The sequence below is a fragment of the Syngnathus floridae genome, chromosome 7, assembly GCF_059516105.1.
Source record: "Syngnathus floridae isolate MCC-2025c chromosome 7, RoL_Sflo_1.0, whole genome shotgun sequence".
Taxonomy (NCBI): domain Eukaryota; kingdom Metazoa; phylum Chordata; class Actinopteri; order Syngnathiformes; family Syngnathidae; genus Syngnathus; species Syngnathus floridae.
In genome coordinates, this window is record NC_142419.1 from 13,908,501 (window position 1) to 13,927,384 (window position 18,884).

Sequence of the window (18,884 nt, forward strand, 5' to 3'; positions counted from 1 at the left end):
TGCCAAAGTTTCCTTGAGAGTAGAAGTAAACAGATTTGGAATTATGGAACTTTGTTTTCCATTGTGTCACATTGTGAACGGGGTAGTAAATCATTTTTAACAAGTGGACAAATAACATAATGGGATTTTTTTTTTTTTAATTGTTTGGAATCAATAGTAATTTCGAAAGTACCTCAGTACAACACTCGTTTTTACCGGCTTCCTGTTTGTGGACGCTGAGGTTTTTCTGAGAACAGCTCTCTGTGAGTTCACTCTATGAGAAAATACATTATGAGAAATTCAATTGATCAAATGTAGAGTCAAGTTCAACCATTTTGTACTAAGCAGTCTGAATAGCGATGCGGTCCCACCACACATTGACGGGTTAGCTAACTGCTAGCCAAAAGGTCATTAAGAGGCTTGTGTAGGGAATACAAGGTCTTTCTTAAGTGACAGCCTGCCGGTCGCCATGGAAACCAGAGAATGTTTTCCCCCCTCAAAACTCATCAGGGTTCTGCACCACATCAAACAACACATTAGTCCGCTGCCAACCCTTCAGGGAACCTAAGTATAGCCTAGCTAACTTCTTATGAGGCAACCTCCAGGAGTTTTATCAGCCCTTCATCTGCAGGTTCTCCTTTTTGGAAGCCATTAAAACGGCACACGGTTATCTATGTCGTATAAATAGTCGGACCACATGTGTTTAGTACGACGCATGCGCACGAATAAAAGCCGAGCGGTAGGTTCGTTCTTCGCACAATGGGGTCGCACAGATGGGAAGCATTAGCGGTGCAAATTGATGGCGGCGCTCTGCACTTTATGCCCCCTGATGATGTCATCGTTTTTGACATACATTGTGCATGTGCAAACCCGTACGCCTATTTAAAGGCGTACATTGAAACTTGCATTTATACCCAACAGCTGTTTTCATTTCACTTTTTAACTGTCACATGAGTAATTGTTTGCTGCGGCCTCAGTCGTTTCCTCTTTTTTTTTTTTTTTTATATGAAGTCACGCTAACACTAATGGTTATTGGCTGACACGTATCCTGTTCGTCTCTTCTCGGCTAGCAACAGTTCAAGTTTGGAACAGTAAACCGTATTCTGGCTTGTGTTTTCATTGTGGCGTGTGTAGGCGGGGATGATGATAACGTTGTCAGCTATGTAAATAGAATGAAACGTAGCATTTCCAATACAATAGAAAAATCAAGAATGCTGACTCGGGATTTATTTGTGTTTAGAATAGAAAATAACCAAGGGGGCTAAATCAGGTAACAATTTCGAGCTACTGCCTGTCAAATAGGTTTGAAGCTGTAGAAATGATCAGCAAAGACAAAATAACAGTAACATTTCACTTATTTCGTCAAACTCTATTATTGCTTCATGCAGGTTATAATTTATAAATCTGCTTGTTTTTGGCTTCATGTGGGTGGATGCACATCTGTTGTGCTTTTTTATATATAAATTTAAACACTATTAATGAGCGTTTCACGTGGGTGGTGGAGCCAAGTAGCAACTTGACACTGATCTATTTGGACTAATTATGACCTAAGAAGATCACCATGGATGCCTCAGTGGGGAGGAAACAGCGTGAGAATGTGTGGATCTATATGCCATGTGTTGCTTGATAAAAGGTCTGCGGAAAACAATGCATACACAAATTATACCTTTTGATCAGTCGTATTTTCCCCCTCTATTGACTACTTAATACTGCTGAGCATTAGGATATGTCAAAGATGATTATGATAGCTGACTAGCATGATTATGCAAAAAGTGATTTCCATTAAAAAAAATGTAAAATTAAATTGCATCTAATATGTACTGCATTACTGTTGAAAAAAGAATAAAACCAACCACAGATAAGGTAAACAAACGTTTGTTCTAGAGCTGGAACGGATTAAATGCATTTCCATTCATTTCAATGGCTCGTGAGTGTTTTGGCTAACAAAAAGAGTATAGATTAAATTCAACTGGTGAACTAAGGTTCTGCTGTATTTCAGTTTTCTACAAAAATACTGTCAGAAGCCTCACATTGTAAAAAAACAAAAGACATCAGATTTAATCTAGAGTGAATGAAAATTAGATAGCGGGACTGTTCTGTGCATTCTGTCGTCCACATGCTGCATGCTTGAACTGTAAATCCGCCCACCCCTTATTTTCCCTCCTCTTTCTGCTCTGTCGCTCTTAACTCTGCAAGTCTGCAACAAGCTCCCTGGAGCCTCACGTACTGTTCATGTTGCCAGAGCCTTTAGTCTGGAGCGAAGTGGGTACGCTTTATGTGTCACGGGAAGAAACTGCTAAATCTAATCTATGCACATTTATTGAAAAGAAAAAAAAAAAACGCTCAGTCTGCTGCAAAAGGGCGTGTTATCATCACTGCGGCACCACCAATGGTTTCTGCAAAGGCGCAGTCAGGGGAACTGGAAGGAGTGGTGGGATTGGGAAGGAGAATAATCAAAGAAAGTGCAGCAGATTGAAAGGGAGGGAAAAGTGATGCTGTTTTTTTTTTTGTGTATTGTAGCAGCTGCTTCTGGTCATCTGACGCTTATTGCATTCTGCCATTTGTCTGGGCGAGCTGGGGCTGGGCTGGTTTGGACTGTTCACAGATGCAGTCAATGTGTGTGTGAGGGAGTGAGAAAAAGAGAGAGAGAGGGGAAGATAGGGAGGGACGACGCCAAGGCTGGCTGTGTGTATTCTCACTCATAGCCACGGGAAGAACCGGAATCCGGAGCAGGGGGGGTGGCGGAAGCTTGTAAAGGGAAAGGTTGCAGGCGGCTTAGTCGGGGATGGAGCCTCCGCTACTTGACAGGCTTTGAACGCAAAGGCTCAGCACCACTGGCTGGACCAGCGGCTGCTTTTGGACTTGATCGGGACAAGACACGCCAACAGGTGACACTTGGCCATCACTTGGTGTCCGCGTCGAGGGGTTATTATGGGCTGTTCTGCCAGCGTGGTCCTACTTCTACGCTCGGTGGGTGGGGCAGACTGCGGTTACATGTGTACTCGGCTGGACCAAGCGTCAATGGATGCTGCTGCTGCAACACCCACCCTGGAAGGCTACACAACTGCCAGCTCACCTCTGACCATCATTGTCATGGTAACCAGTACCGATGCACCTCTGCATAATACATGTGTGGGTGGAACAGTAGTGTGTACAGTAGTCATTGTCAGAATTCATTTTTGTCATGTGTCCCCTTTGTGGTCGTTTTTGGAATTTTTAATCGTATTAGGTAATTTGAGCTGGATGATTTTTTTTTGACATATCACGAGTCCTTTCAAAACTGAATGTCTAAAATTTGGTCCTTTCATACTTAGAAAAAATAAAATTATGTGAAATTTATGAGGTAACAATTGTTAGCTAATTCAATGTAGCCTAGCTAACCGCTAGTAAAAACGACTGTCATCGCTCGACAGGTGGTTCAAAAATGCATTTTCAATTGCTTTATTGAACAAATGCTAACAAAATAAACATGTAACAAGCACATTGGCTGGCAAATGATACTCAGGTACTCAACTTGTAAATTAACTTAGCAAGCTATCAGTTAACAGGCCAGGCCCCGCCTTTTAAAGCCACACACACTCAAAGTCACAGGTACAACCATGTAGAACGTGAAGATGGCGACTTCATATGCACATTTTGGATTGGTATTCTGCAAAAATTAATTCATTTAAATAACCAGTAGAAGTACAATTATTATTTTTTGAAATATTCATCACAGTCCTGATCAAATTCACTTTTTTAGGGTATGTGATTGTGGGGCGGGGTCATCGTGCCTTAAAGTATATATAAATTGCTTCATGGTTTCTGGAACGTAACCCTTGTGATAAACGAGCGTCCTCTCTATCTTAATTCAATTCTATAGATTTATATTTTTTAAACCGTGTGGTATGTGGGTTGTAGCCCCTCACAGCTGAGAGGTATAATGGGGAGGACGGAAATGAGGGGTGGAGAGTGAGGGTCATACATTAGGAATTTGCTTTCTGTGGGAACACTCTCCTTTCCCAACATATGGAGGAGAAGATGATTTAACTGACTGAATGAATAAATAAATGCACACAGCAGCAATTGCGTCGAGCAATCAACGATCGGATTACATTAAGCTGAATGTTCCTAAACAACTTTTCAGTACAATGCTTGTATGTCAGCCATGTGTGAGGTATCTGTCTGGAACCACTCGTGTTGGCCTGATTTTTTTTCTTTTCACCCCAAGCAGGACCCAGGTTTCTGCAAGTCCAGTGGAAAAATGTTCAAGTTTTGGCACAGTGTGATTTTTACACTCAGTTTCTTCTCTTGTTTCTTGCTTTCCCACCATAAACCTTTCACATCTTTGTTCCCTTCTCTGGTCTCTGTGGTAAACTGGACTTGATGTTTTATACTTCTTGTTTTGTTTTTTTACGTTCTGCAAGATATCAGAGTATGAGTGGGACTTTCATGATGATGCTGCAGTAGAAGGTAGCAAGCACATTGACTCAGCATTTTACAAGGGTTCCAAGAATGAGTTGTTGTCATACTATTTTCATAACCCCAAAACAATAGATGTCTAAAAAATGCAGAAGAGCACCGAAAAGTCAGCTCTTAGTACAGACTAGATATTTATTTTTACAGAATGACATCTCTGAAAAGACAGGGGCTTTAGCAGTGAACCCTGAGGAACGCCAGAATTAATAAAATGCAAAAACAAGGAGTTGAGGGTAGCTGATACATATGTTAGTTCAGTTTTGAAACATGTTCAAATCTGACCGCGGGAGGCCGAGCCGAGATGTGGAAAGGTTAATAGGGTGGCGAGCAAGGGAGTAAAGCCGACAAGGGAGTCAAAAAAGTTTGATGAGATGGAGAAGAGGGAAGTTAGTTAGAAGAAAATGGAGGATTCTGATGTTCAATAGGAGACTATTGCCTTATTAATTACATGAGGACAGAAAACGACTTTAATTGGTCTCTCTGCTTTGAGTCTGTCACACGTCAACTGTTCCATGCTGGTTTCCTCTGACTATTCTTCTACTCTGAGGTTTTATCAGAGGAAGTGCTTATCTGTATGTGCACAAATGCTTTATGACTCTGCCCAAACATCGCTGAACAGAAAGAATAATTCTCATTTTACAGATTTTTTTTTCTCCACCTTATATTGCTTTTATAAGATTATTATTTATTTATTTTTGCTGATGAACCTATTGATAAAGCTATTAAGGATTTAAGTCGGTGTTTGTCAACCGTCTTGGTTGAAATCTCATTTGCCGGCAGATTTGGAACTTTGTGTGTGCGTGTATAACAACTTCCTCTACGTCCACGTGCGCTGACACATAACGTGGAGACAGTTCTGCTTGTGATAAGCCACATGCGATGTGTTTCTTTAGTTGAGTAGTATATTTCTTTAAGCTTAGTTTTTTTTTGTTTTTTACATTTCACTTCTACCATTTGGATTATTTCGTCTTCATAATGAGCTTCAGGAGCAAAATCACCCTAAGGAGGAAAGTCAAGAGTAAACGCGTGAGGTCGGATTTCACCAGGTTGAGTATTGTATGTATTTAATAATATATTCACTGATATCTACCTCTTCTATGTTTTTTTTTCTTCACTTTTCTAGTATTGTCTGAAAGAGCTGCTGCCAATGATGTGACTGAGTAGTTCAGTTCCTCTTCCCCCCCAAGTGTGTAGAGTGCATTAAGTTCAGCTCTATTTTAGTAATCGGAAGCGACAGAGAATTATTCTTTTTAAAATAATAAGCAAATCCAACTGTGTGGATATCACTGATGCTTACATAACAGGCAGCTGTTCTCCAAATCACAGTCTGTGACAGGTGTCGTGTAAAATGTCAAATCAGTGTAAAATTTCAGTGTGTACTTAAATGATCTGGAATATTTTACCAAATGTGTTTGGATCAGCACTTCCGAGACTTAAATTGCTTGAGGCAAAATTATATTTTTAAGACTAATTTACTACAGCTCTTTTTTGTTATCTTAAATCTTTGTACCAGCCTTCGTCAGAAAGTCAACCCAAACATGGCTGGTTGGCAGGATTCTTTTTATTTTTTATAATAATTGAATAATATTTTGTTTTAATAATTGCAGTACCAGTGAGGAACAATTTTCAATCCAAGTGTACTTTAATTCTTACATACATTTTGGCCAATAATTGTAGTCAATACATGAATCATTTCTAATTGTATGATGCTAGCCATGCTAATGCTAACACACCGTTTCCAGGCTGGCTCACCAATATTGTAGAACAGAAGTAGGCGATCCACTGTTGTCATAGTAACCAGCCGGACACTGTTCTTCTGATTATATGGAAGCGAGTGCTAATAAAAGCTGCTTCTCAATGTTAAAATGAATGTCATTAAGTCTATAATGCTCTTTGAATATTGAAAAATATTAAATATAAAATCACTCCGATGAATGTTGGATGAATAACGATGAGCCAGATGAAAAAAAAATAGATGCAGACAGCTAAAAGAAGCTTATTGATTTTTGATCCTGTTATTGTACATTAGCGTTAACATAACATTTAGGATACCTTCAGTGAACTTTAGATTATCTTGGTTCCTGTTTGGACCATTAAAGTAGAAATACGTGTCGGGTGAAACACATGTCAAACAAACTAGAGACTTCTTCTGCTTCCTCTAACTTTCTGGCTACCGTCTCCCCCAGCCTTCTGTGGTCTTCTGCTTTTTTTTGCAGATTACAGAAGTGATGGTCTGTAATCTTTTGAACACATTGTCAGTCTTTTCATCTGACTCACTGAGTATTACACACACTTTTGTTGTGGACATCTACAACCGTTCATTCATGTTTTCTTCGCACTATGTGACACCATAACCATAATGATTCAAATGGAAAGAAATCATTCTGTGAATATTTATGTCACTCTCGGTTCATGTTCTAAGTCACGTTTTGCGTCAGAGTGGTTGCTGTGTGCAAGTAGGACAAGTATTCTTGTACAGTGAGGAAATTCCAATCATATCATGGGTAGATTAAGTACAGCAAAGATATCTTCCTTGGCCTCAGTGTCATCAAGTGCTTTGGGGTGTGCCCCAGCAGTTCGCCTTCCGCGGTAATAGCCACTCGTGTACTTCCTGCGTTCTGTTTTTAGGTCCTCATGATGTCACAGCACCACACAGGAAATGTTGAGACTTTTCTCCCCCAGAATGGTCAGATTGTGTCGTGCCGATGGATAATTGACTGCCTCCAATGTTTTCATTGTGGCTGCATTCAAATCAGTCATTGCAAAAGGCATACAATACTTAGAATGCAAATTTCAAGACTCACACCAAGAAGAGTTTTAAATGACTCACTGAGCTGCAGGAATATTAGTCGATAAATGCAGAGGATAAAAAATCGGCATTGTTTTATTGTCTGTCGACATGCTGCACCGTTTGTGTTCAAACAGCTAATGTCTTTTTGCGTTATGTGTTTTCGCAGCAAGAGAAGCCCAAGCTGATTGATCCGCTCGACTACGAGGCCGTCATCTCGGAAGTGGGAGCGGAGCTCAAGCAAGACCCTCTTAGAGAGCTACTGCTGTTTCCTGACAATGATTTCACAGTAAGTGTACTTGCACGTGCAGGGTAGGAGCTTTTTGACTTTATCAGATCATAGTATAGCTTTCAAAGGAAGTGAGAGGGAATTCCCTTGTAGTATATATACAAGTGCTAAGGCAGCTTGAAGAGAGTGAAAGTACAGAGATTCCTTTAATGTGTTACTAAGTAACTAGTAATCCAACGGCAATGTCTGTTGCCATGGTGATGCATCTCTTCACTGTTCTTATCATCCCTGCAGGTATCCACAGTGCCCCAAGAGAGACGCACTCTCAGGTCAGCTGTTCCTGAAGGCGCAGAGCTTCAGGCTGAATGTCTGCTGGTCAGACAGGTCAGAGGTCAACTGTGTTTGTGTTGCTTATTTTTTTTTTGGGGGGGGGGTATGTTTACTGTATCTTAGCTGCGTGTAGTCAGTGAAGTCCATCCATCCTCTCCACCCAGGCCTGCAAGTATTACAACTCGGATCTGAATGTGGTCCAGTTCAAGTATGATGACTACGCTGGAGACTACCGCCTGCTGCCAAGGTAATAACATTAACCTGAAATGCATTGAAGGAGAACAAGATGGTGGGTGTTGAGTAAAAAAAAAAAAGGAGTCAGAGAGCGGAAGGACAAAGCAATGCTTCATGGCTATGGAGGGCTGTTGGGTCCTAGATGGGACTAATCCAAAACAGTCCAGCGATTCAAACCACAGGAATGTTCTTTTTTATCCCATGGGTTGCCAGTGTCAGTTCACATGACCTCTGAACTAACCGGAAGTGCATTTAAAGCAGTGCGAGACAGATGTTAATGCCTTGAGTTCGTTTCTCTGCAGGCCTGAAGTCATTATGTGCATTTTGGTGGATGACACTAATGGGGTTATTAAAAAATAAATAAAAGAAACAGAACACTGCCTCTCTGGAAAAAAGAAATAAATCTCAGGCCGATTAAGTGCAGCAGGTGCAGACTGTCGGACTTTCCGACACAAGGCCTTATAAAGTGTATCCTTAAAATCACAGTGGATGCCAGATTATAAAGTATTAAAATGATGTTTTTGTCAAACCAGATTTTTTTTTAATTGTTTTATTATTTTCTTAATTTATTTGATTTTTTTTCTAATTTATATAATTTTATTTATTTAAATCAGTCATTAAATTCAAGCTGATTTAGATTTAGGACATTTCACTGATAAAACTGTCAGTTTCCTCAAATGTCAGTATCCAGTGGTCTAAAGCAAACTTTGTGTAAACAAAAGCCAAACATGTATAGAAAAATAAACTCTACTGTTTGGACATGGAGTTAAGTGAAATGGAGTATAAACACTTGGCCAGCAGGAATATGCAACGACTGTAGGTTTGTGGTGTTTTGGACTGCAGCAACGTCCATCCGCCAATCAGGAAGCATTCCTGCGTCACTCCGCAATCACCACAAATGCGCCGACTGCGGCGGTTATTTTCGACAGCTGTCACCATCACGTGACCTTCGGCAAAGTGTCTTTCTGCCAATGGAGTTATGAGCCAGGATCCTGCTCGACATATCCGCACACGCAAAACAAAAGAGGCGGGGCTTATCTATTGTTGACTCCGTGGAGCCACGGAGTTGATTAATTGTATAATCACCAGAATTCTTCCACATTTTTTTCTCAATATGGTCTCCTTTCGCCTTGTCGTAGGAAATTATACAAAGCTGAGAAGCTCCCATCCCATTCTTTTGAGATCGACTATGAAGACGTGGACAAAGATGAGGTTGGTAATGGCTTTTTTTTTTTTTTCCTCAAATGCATTAATGTGGTGAGAACATCCTGGCTTTATGATGCTCAAATCAGTTTATCGTCAAGCTATTGAAAACCACTCCCATGGAGAAGTGAAGCTCATCATCATTTACGTACGTCATTTGACAAACGGCCCGGTCGAGGATGTCTCCTTCTCTTCTATTGATATTCGAGACGAGAGGATGTACTTTATGTGCGGGCGTTTTTGTCTTTTACAGGACACCACTTCCCTGTCCTCGTCCAAAGGAGGAGGTGGAGGAGGAGGGGGAGGGATCGGTGTGTTTCGCTCGGGTTGGCTCTACAAGGGCAACTTTAACAGCACCGTCAACAATAGCATCACTGTCCGGGTGAGGATGTCAACATACTTCCTTGATACCGATTATTAACTCATTTACGGCCATCCCAGTTCAAATGGATCCATATAGCCGTCAATGGCAGCGAATGGGTTAATACAAAAACATACTGATTTTAGCACTTTCACTGTGACATTTCCTATCATTGCACAGTCCTTCAAGCGAAGATATTTTCAACTGACCCAGCTGACTGACAACTCCTACATCATGAACTTCTACAAAGACGAGAAGATCTCCAAGGAACCCAAAGGCTGCATATTCCTCGATTCGTGTACCGGTGTTGTGCAGGTGTGCTCCCAAATTTGACTCATCGGAGCTGTCCAATTTGAATGACATAAAATGATCCGCGCAGAATAATCGTTTGAGGAAGCACGCCTTTGAGCTGAAGATGAACGAGGTCACATACTTCGTGCTGGCCGCGGAGAGTGAGCAGGACATGGAAGAGTGGATCAGCACCTTGACTCGCATCTTGCAGATCACGCCGCACGACGGGCCGGCTCAGGACCGTAAGAGTCTGGACCTGTCCGACCATCGCCAGGGTGAGAATTGTAAATGCTGATGTCAGCAACTTTCATGAGCCACTGATCTTTAAGTCTGTAAATTAGCTTGTTAATTATTTTCAGCGTGAAAGAAATGGCGCATGGCCATAAAGATTACATTTGACTGCTTTATAGTCTTCAGAATCCTATTTAATCCCGAGTTTGATGTATGTGTCCCTATTTCTGCTTACTGTGCTGCTAAAGCTGATTTACAGAATTAAAATATTTGTCATTCCTCCTTCAGATGTGTTTGACATGTCGCTGAGCGATGGTTGTTTGCCTGAGAATGAAGATACGACGGAAAATGGCATCAATCCCGAGCTAGCTAAGGTTGATTATTTTTTTCCACCCCTATACATATATATTAGGGTTGCTATGAGAAATATATCAACCATTATTTGAAAATAATGTTATAAGAATCATAATATTTATTTTGATGATATATTTTAATGACTACACAAACATGAACGCTTTCTATTTTCAACAAGAGCTCTCCCTTCAATCCAACATTCACGGTGCTGATCTTCGAAGCGCCCGTCTATTTTCGAGCGTGCACAAGTCATGTGGTTTTGGGGTTCCCGTCATATAATTATCATATGTCGTCGTCTTTTGTGCAGTACGTCTCAGAGACAGATGAGGGAATTCGTTGCGCCCGGAGGGAGGAGAGGTTGAATCTCTTCTCGCTTGACCCTGACACTCCTGTACGTATAATTTTACCTGTGCTATTAATTTCTTCTCATTATACAAATTATTAGACACAATGAGATTACAAGACAGTGGATATTAGGTGTACCTAATGTAATGGCCAATAAGGAATTTTCTTTCACCGCAGGTCCTGAGGAGCCCGCGGGCGGAGCATTCATCGAGCGACAACTCCACCGTGCGTCCTTTTGAGGAGAAACTAGGCAGAAGGTTCATGGTGACGTGTCGATCGCTGAACTTCATGCTGCAGGGCTGCATCAATGAGAATGAAACTGGACCTGTCACCAACGTAAGGAATTGGAATGACTTCGACGTTTTTTTTTATAAATAAAATTAATTCTTGTTATTTGTTGGTTCGGCCAGATCGAGCCGTTCTTCGTGTCGTTAACACTGTTGGACATCCGAGACGGCAGGAAGGTTTCTGCTGACTTCCACGTGGACCTCAACCACGAGGCAGTGCGTCAGATGTTCGGAGGAAGTGCTTCTGGAGCTCAGGAGAACGGCGTGTGCGCTCCTGGGGAGAAGAAGGCTGGAGAATGTCATCTAAGCCTGGATCTGGAAAACTGGCTGTGCTTTCCCAAACAGGTATCATGTCCAAAGTGTGTTCATTCATAAACGGACGTTAATGAGATGTCATTGTAGGCCATATTCTCGGTGACCAACCCTCACACGGATATCGTGATGGTGGCCAGAGTGGAGAAGGTGCTGATGGGAAATATTGCTTGCGGTACTGAGCCGTACATCAAAAACACAGACTCCAGCAAGGTAAGAAAGGTTTTTTTTGCCTTATTATTATTTTGCATCAATATAGTTTTTATGAAACAGATGTGAGGAGGTTTTTTTTCTGTGCAGATTGTCCAGAAGATTTTAAAATCCAACAAGCAGTTCTGCGGGAAATTAGGAAAGTACCGAATGCCATTTGCTTGGTCCGTCAGGTCAGTAGCAGAAAACCAGATATTCAACAATTATTTAAAAAAAGAGGTCAAATGCTAGCTTGAAGCTATATATTAAAAGAAATACATGGGGAAAAAATTGGAAGCAAAATTTGTAAATGTGAACGGGTGGTCTTTTGTTAATGTACCTTACCAAGTCACTTATTTGTGAAACTCTTCTTTTCTTACTATTAAATTGTACTATTAGACTGCCCCCTTGTGGCTTTGTGCCAATGAAGCATGAAATATGATACACAATCTGTTTTAACTTTATCATTTAAAATTTAAAAACAACTTCTAAGTTGATACCTACTTTTTTACAACAGGTCACTTTTCAAGGACAACCAGGGGGCACTCGACAGAGAATCTCGTTTCTCACCGCTCTTCAAACAGGAGAGTAACAAAATTTCCACAGAAGACCTGATTAAGCTAGTGTCAGAATACAGAAGGTAAGACTTAACCATCACGGTCAGTCTTCTACAAAACATCAATTCTTACAACATCTTCATCCAATCAGGGCCGAGAAGACCAGCAAGCTCCAGACCGTTCCCGGGACTCTGGACATCACAGTGGACTATGTTCCTTTGGAGCTTCCAAGTATGCTTGACCACTAAAGCATCATACATAACTCTTTCTTCACGAGTCATATTTGTGCTTTCTAGACTGCGTGACGTCCTCCTACATCCCCGTCAAGCCCTTTGAGGATCTCAGCAAACAGCAACCCACGGTCGAGGTGGAGGAGTTCATCCAGGACACCACCAAGTTCGCTCAGCCGTACCGTGTCTACAAGAACCACATCTACGTTTACCCCAAGCATCTCAAATATGACAGCCAGAAGAGCTTCGCCAAGGTAAAGCGGTTGTCATCATCACGCTCACCATCCTCGGAGTTCCCTTTGTATTGTGACTAGAGAAATAATCTAACAAAAAAAAAAACAGTTGTGATTAATCGATTATCAAAAATCGATGAATGTGATAATCGATTTGTTGTCGATTAATTGTGGCACTTTTACTGTTTGATGATGTCATAAAACACACCCACAAAAGTAATTTGCGGACCACTTCCTCTGTTTTTGGGGGACCACCAGTGGTCCACAGACCACACTTTGAGAAACCTTGATTTAGAAAAGACGTTTGGTTCAAGCAAAATGTTGCCTGCTAAATTATTTGAATAGCTGCATTCCACTGAAAGTCCTTCAGCCTATTTTGTTTAGTTATATCCAGGTGGTGAGTTGTCTTCTGCCAAGAGCTTTATTAGCCCATTATTTAACGTTACATCGCTCTTTTTGTGTACAGGCTCGTAATCTTGCCGTCTACGTGGAGTTCCGCAGTTCAGACGAGGAACCGGCCAAACCTTTAAAGGTAACACAGTCTCCAAAACAAGTCGGTATTTTCGCTTTGCCATAAAAAATACATCTGAACGTTGTTATACTTGCCTCCCCAGTGCATTTACGGCAAGCCGGGGGGTCCGGTGTTCACCACATCAGCCTGTTCCACTGTACTGCATCACTCTCAAAATCCTGACTTTTACGATGAGGTGGGCTCCTTACTTGGAAAATAATCGCGTTTTCAGCAAGAGCACAAAACAAGTGTTGCATCTCTGCCAACGCAGGTGAAGATTGAACTCCCCACCCAACTTCACGAAAAGCACCATTTGCTTTTCTCATTTTACCATGTCACATGTGACATCAACGCTAAGACCAACGCGAAGAGGAAAGAAGCCCTGGAGACCCCCGGTGAGCTTCGTTAGCATGTAGCATATGGGGTTAACATGTTAGCATTTTACTATAATGCAGCTTGGTGTTGTGTTTATGATTCTTAAGTGGGCTACTCTTGGCTGCCTCTCCTCAAAGAAGGTCGTATGTCATCTCAGGAGTTCAGCATCTCAGTCTCCAGTAACCTACCTCCTGGTTACTTAGCCATCAAAGAGGCCAACAACACCAAGGTATAGCGAATATTAATGAACATTACTTATCGGCTCACCAATTTGTGTTTATAAGCTAGAAATCATTTTACTTAACGTCTCCCTTTAAAGTATCGGTGTCGTAGTATCAGAGCTTGTTTTTTTCTAATTTCACCTACAGAAATGTTCCCTACTAATTATTGGAAATCTTTTGTTTTCTGCATTTCCAGAATGGAGCTGATGTCAAATGGGTCGATGGGGCAAAGGCCATCTTCAAAGTCTCAACTAATGTCGTGTCAACTGTGTACACTCAGGTAGCATTTGAATGTCTCTTAACGTGCATATCGGAGACCTAAATGTTTTTTCAGAGCCAAGCTGAACCACATATGCTTTGCTAATATATGATGCTCTTGAGTTGGAAATATACAGTACAAGTTTGTAGTTACTTAAAATGGAACGAGTCCAGCTTCTAACTTGGAACTGATTCTCCTGCATTCTTTTCTTCCTGGCGCCAGGACCCCCACCTGAACCGCTTCTTCCAGCAGTGCCAGAAAAGAGAGCTGGACCTCTCGCTACCTCCTACCTCCAACTTCCTCAACTGCCTGAAGGTTGGAGGAAAAAAAAAAGACAAATTGTTCCACATCTAATCAGTGAAACATTACAGTGTGACAGACTTTCCTCCTCCGAGCGATTTATGAGCTATATTTATTTTATCCTCCTTTGTTCTTGTCTTCCTTTTCCACCCTTTTCCAGGGTCTCCTCAGCATGGAGAGAATCCCAGTGATCATCAGATTTCTGCCAGTGCTTTTCAACCAGCTCTTCAAGGTCCTGACCCACAATGACAATGATGAGGTCACTACTGCCACCACCAGGTAATCATTGTCACTACAGGCATCTTGTAGTCACGTTTCCAAGTGTACACATCAATTTTTAACATCTTGCTGTTTTTTTTTAAATTGATGAATAAAAATGGCAGGTTAGGAAAATTACTGTTTTGTGGATAATATTCGAAAAATGTCTTGAAAATATCTCAAATTTTTCCAGATTCTGTTTCCTGTCCATATGCCCTTGTTGCTAGGCAGAATTGTATACTCCTTATAGGCAGCTGAGAAGAATAGGCACACATGCGCACAACACAAAAGAAAAACAGTTTTTTGCTACAGCCACAATTTGTATCTAGGCAGAATTGATTCATTTCTGGCATTTTTTTTTTTCCTCAACCATTTTTCATTCCAATTGTCTATGCTCAATATGAAAGACAAACAGTGCCATCTGATGGGGCATTATTTTACTTTTTTTATTTCCAGAGTGCTGGTTCACATTGTTTCCAAGTGCCACGAGGAAAACCTTGATCACTATCTCCACTCGTATATTAAGGTAAGCTTCATGCTCGCTTGTAGCCTGCGTAGGATGCATTTAATGATCCTCGGGAGCAGGTGTGCCTCACACGTGGCGATCACTTGACGATAGCTTTCGATTCCCACCAGGTTGAGGAACGACTTCGCAGACAGTTTGATTTGCAGAAAGGAAAAACACACACAGGGAGGGAATAGGGGCTTTATGTGTTTGCATGTGTAGATATTTGCTGTGTAGGTGCCGGCAGGCGTGTGCCGGCGGCCACGCGCCCGGAGAAGTATGCAAACACGCATGCGGAGAAAAGCGAAGGAAGAAGAAGACGAGAAGCTAATTGAGTGGGGCATAGAGACGTCTCAATGAGAAACACAAGGCTTGTTTGTTTTGAGGTCGGAAGGGGGCGGGAGGGGAGGGGGGTGAGATCAGAAAAAGAATTAGCCCGGCGAGCAAGAGGAACCACAAGAGCCGTTTCATGTTGGCCGCAGTGTCGTAAAAACGCTGCGGAACTTGGACGAGCTTGTGGCAGAGACAAATGGCGGGAGGGCTCGCGGCGCTAAATGGAAGTGGAGTTGCCGTGGTAACAGATTGGCACGACATTCACTTCTCTGTGTGTGTCCTCTCTGTGAAAAGGAAAGGATGAATGGAGTGAGCTGCTATTCACGGGGGGGGGAATGCGACACACTTCTGAAACCGCCTGACTTGATTGATATCAGCTCACATACATTTGATTGTTTTTAACTTTGTGTTTGTTTGTGTAGTATGTGTTCAAATCAGAAGCCCACGGCTTCAGGACAGTGCATGAGGAGTTAGCGAAAGGCATGACCTTTGACCTGCAAAGCAACGAACAAGCAGCGGTTAAGAATGTCTTGAAGGTAAATCGCTCAAAGCTTCAGCAAGTGCATTTCGGAATATAAATGTATGGACGGCAATCTCTTCGCAGTTCTCTTGGTTCTTCTTTGAACTCATCGTCAAGTCCATGGCCCAACATTTGGTTGATGGAGATAAAGTAAAGGTAAGGCATGGCGTAGCGATGCGATGTGTTAGGCCAGCGTTGGGTGATATTCTGTATTTTTGCGCCAGCTGCCCAGGCCGCAGCGTTTCCCGTCATCGTACCAGAGCCGTGTGGAGACTCTGGTGGAAAAGGTGTCAGAACATATCTTCTGGAAGTACAAAGACCTGGCGGAGGAGTCGCGCAGCGCCAACTCGGCGGTGGCGGCTTTCGTCAAGGTGGGATTCGACTCGATTCATCCATTTTCAATTGTGCTTGTCGACACACTCAGAATGATTGTCATGTATAAATGTTTTATTTTAACAAACCCCATTCTTCAACTACATGACGCCATGAATTTTGTCGCTACAGCGTTGCTTCACTCTGATGGACCGAGGTTTCACCTTCAAATTAATCAGCAACTACATCAACATGATCACTGCAACTGACAGCAAGGTCAAATCTCGAAAACAAACAACCACAAAGTTCTCTTTGTGTTACCAGTCTAATCTTTTCATGTGTTCCTCAGGTGTTGTGCGAGTTAAAGTTTGAGTTTCTGAGAGAAGTGTGCAACCACGAGCACTACATCCCCCTCAGCCTGCCCCTGCCCTCTGCTCGCATCACAGGTAATAGATGGAGACATTTTCCATTTGTGTTCAAAATCACACCCCTCCCTATCATCCGTCAGTTATGTTAACAATTTGTCTCCCCCCCCCCCCCCCTACCTTGTCACCTCTTTGTTGACATATGTCTCCATATCAGACCATGCATCACCAGAGCCACAAAGTACTCATGGTAAATATGTACACTCTTGTTTGTGTGTCCAAAAACATTATAAAATGAAATAATAATTAATAAAAAACATTTTTAGATAATTGAAAAAAATACATAATAATAATAAATACAGGGAAATAACAAATGCAATAATAATAATAATAATAATAATAATAATAAATACGGGAAAATAACAAATGCGCTTGCTGTATTCCAGCCTCAGTGCCGGAGTACAACTTGACCGGAGAGTTCTGCAGGAAGCACTTTCTCACGGGCCTATTATTACGAGAACTGGGACTGGCCTTGCAGGATGAGCAGGACCTCAGGCACCTGGCTTTGGCCACTCTCAAGACCCTCATGGCCAAACACTCTCTGGATGCTCGCTATGCCACCAAGGTAGCCAAAAAAACAGCTCATATGACGAATATGAGGAGAAAAAAAATCGGGTTTTGTTCTTCTCATGATTATTTGCAGGAGAAGCAGGCAAGGATCGCATCACTTTACCTGCCCCTGTATGGTCTGATTCTGGACAACATGCCTCGCTTCTTCCTCAGGGACCTTTTCCCCATTTATTTGACCTCCAGCGACCAGGTAAAGGACACTTCACGTATGAATACAAATCTGGATGATTCAAATACATGAAGCCCATCTGCTGACTCGCAGGGCTCTCGAGACGACCTCAGCGTCGGCGGAGGCGTGGCCGGAGGCACGCTCCCCGTTACTTGCCACGGCAACTCGGTCGATGTTTCCTTCTCGAAAGAGGTGCTCAACTCCATTACAGGTAGTGTGCGCCTCGAGGGGGAAAAAAAAAAAAAAAATGTGTGAATGAGGTCACTGAAGCCTCCTCTACGCTCTCCTACTAGCTTTGTCGGCGTTGACAGTTGCTCCGGGCAACCAGGCCGACTCTCGGGGCTCCCTGATCAGTGTAGACTCCAACCCAAGCAACAGTGACAGGAACAGTGAGAAAATGGATGCATGTGAGAAGGTGAGAAATGCTTGGGATGATTTTTTTTTTCCCCATCTTTTGCTGTTGACAATTTGTGATTCCTCCTCTCGTGTGCTCAGTTTGCTCGTCCCCAGTCACTCATCGGGTACGGCTCCCGCTGCGACAAACTGGACCAGGCCGAGACTCGCAGCCTTCTCATGTGCTTCCTACACATCATGAAAACCATCTCTGAAGGTGAGCGGGAAAGACCAAGCGCTGATTATTCACGAGCCAAATAAAGTCCAAGACTACCTTGTCTTTTTTTCAAATTATTTATTTATTTTGATTTATTTTTGATTATTTATTTTGATTTATATAAAAAAAATATATATATATATATATATATATATTTATTTATTTTCAGATGTGCTGGTTTCCTACTGGCACCGGGCCATCCACCAGGAGATCTCAGACTTCTTTAAAATATTAGAGTAAGCCCTTCTCTTCTTTTCATTGTCGAGGGCACTCGGACAAAAGTAACAAGAGTTGGATTATGCGGACAGAGTGTGGCGGACTAATTGAGAAAATGCAAATGAGGGTCGCTGAGGAATGTGTTCAGTTTTTGAAGCGTTGTGTTTTTGTGCCTTTCTTTTCTTTAGGCTCTGTCTGCAGCACTTCAGGTTCATGGGCAAACGCCATATCGCCAGGTACGCCTTTTTTTTTTTTTATCGCAAGCACAGTGCACACATTAAGTCAACATCCACACGCATGACGACTGGAGCATGTATTATTCATGGAGCGTGTACAACCACAGGTGAAGCTAATGTGCGCCACGTATGCGTGCGCACACCCGAGACGAGAGAGATGAAAACGGGGAGGGGCCGTCTCGCTGTTGTGTGTGAAGCACAGCTGGATATTGTGGCGAAGTATTTGGCAAGCACGCCGTGGGGGTTGCCCCCCCCCCCCTCGCTTTTTTGCGAGCCTACTGGAAGCGAGCCACTCCATCTTCCGGTTCCACCTCGCCTAATTAAATTAGCTTCAACTCTCAGCGATGCCGCGCGGGTTGAGGGAACACGCGGCTTATACCGCACGAGAGCATTAAGCTAGCTGGAAGCCGAACTGGCTCTCAGATGTCTGTCTGGGAGGCTGCGAGCTACTTA

The 18,884-nt window shown here is 42.4% G+C and overlaps 1 protein-coding gene across 6 annotated transcripts in view; it reads left to right on the forward strand.

Moving 5' to 3' along the window:
- The window catches only part of dock10 (dedicator of cytokinesis 10), a 36,456-nt gene that overhangs the window by 10,002 nt on the left and 7,570 nt on the right, over window positions 1-18,884 (forward strand). The window contains exons 1-38 of one of the 6 annotated variants that reach the window (XM_088380739.1): window positions 2,710-3,075; window positions 7,395-7,514; window positions 7,749-7,838; window positions 7,949-8,031; window positions 9,158-9,230; window positions 9,475-9,603; window positions 9,763-9,897; window positions 9,962-10,148; window positions 10,393-10,478; window positions 10,766-10,849; window positions 10,981-11,139; window positions 11,214-11,435; window positions 11,493-11,615; window positions 11,703-11,785; window positions 12,109-12,231; window positions 12,300-12,379; window positions 12,445-12,632; window positions 13,078-13,143; window positions 13,226-13,318; window positions 13,394-13,517; window positions 13,605-13,726; window positions 13,915-13,998; window positions 14,200-14,292; window positions 14,438-14,556; window positions 14,992-15,061; window positions 15,796-15,909; window positions 15,978-16,049; window positions 16,118-16,264; window positions 16,398-16,481; window positions 16,555-16,651; window positions 16,788-16,820; window positions 17,017-17,195; window positions 17,274-17,390; window positions 17,463-17,580; window positions 17,663-17,784; window positions 17,865-17,979; window positions 18,149-18,215; window positions 18,384-18,431. In XM_088380739.1, coding sequence (XP_088236865.1) covers window positions 2,911-3,075; window positions 7,395-7,514; window positions 7,749-7,838; window positions 7,949-8,031; window positions 9,158-9,230; window positions 9,475-9,603; window positions 9,763-9,897; window positions 9,962-10,148; window positions 10,393-10,478; window positions 10,766-10,849; window positions 10,981-11,139; window positions 11,214-11,435; window positions 11,493-11,615; window positions 11,703-11,785; window positions 12,109-12,231; window positions 12,300-12,379; window positions 12,445-12,632; window positions 13,078-13,143; window positions 13,226-13,318; window positions 13,394-13,517; window positions 13,605-13,726; window positions 13,915-13,998; window positions 14,200-14,292; window positions 14,438-14,556; window positions 14,992-15,061; window positions 15,796-15,909; window positions 15,978-16,049; window positions 16,118-16,264; window positions 16,398-16,481; window positions 16,555-16,651; window positions 16,788-16,820; window positions 17,017-17,195; window positions 17,274-17,390; window positions 17,463-17,580; window positions 17,663-17,784; window positions 17,865-17,979; window positions 18,149-18,215; window positions 18,384-18,431 — 4,214 coding nt within the window. In that variant the 5' untranslated portion in view covers window positions 2,710-2,910. Of the gene's footprint in view, window positions 1-2,709; window positions 3,076-5,304; window positions 5,494-7,394; window positions 7,515-7,748; window positions 7,839-7,948; window positions 8,032-9,157; window positions 9,231-9,474; window positions 9,604-9,762; window positions 9,898-9,961; window positions 10,149-10,392; window positions 10,479-10,765; window positions 10,850-10,980; window positions 11,140-11,213; window positions 11,436-11,492; window positions 11,616-11,702; window positions 11,786-12,108; window positions 12,232-12,299; window positions 12,380-12,444; window positions 12,633-13,077; window positions 13,144-13,225; window positions 13,319-13,393; window positions 13,518-13,604; window positions 13,727-13,914; window positions 13,999-14,199; window positions 14,293-14,437; window positions 14,557-14,991; window positions 15,062-15,795; window positions 15,910-15,977; window positions 16,050-16,117; window positions 16,265-16,397; window positions 16,482-16,554; window positions 16,652-16,787; window positions 16,821-17,016; window positions 17,196-17,273; window positions 17,391-17,462; window positions 17,581-17,662; window positions 17,785-17,864; window positions 17,980-18,148; window positions 18,216-18,383; window positions 18,432-18,884 lie in introns of those variants that run through there. The other 5 variants (XM_088380733.1, XM_088380737.1, XM_088380738.1 and 2 more) reach the window with 5 other exon arrangements.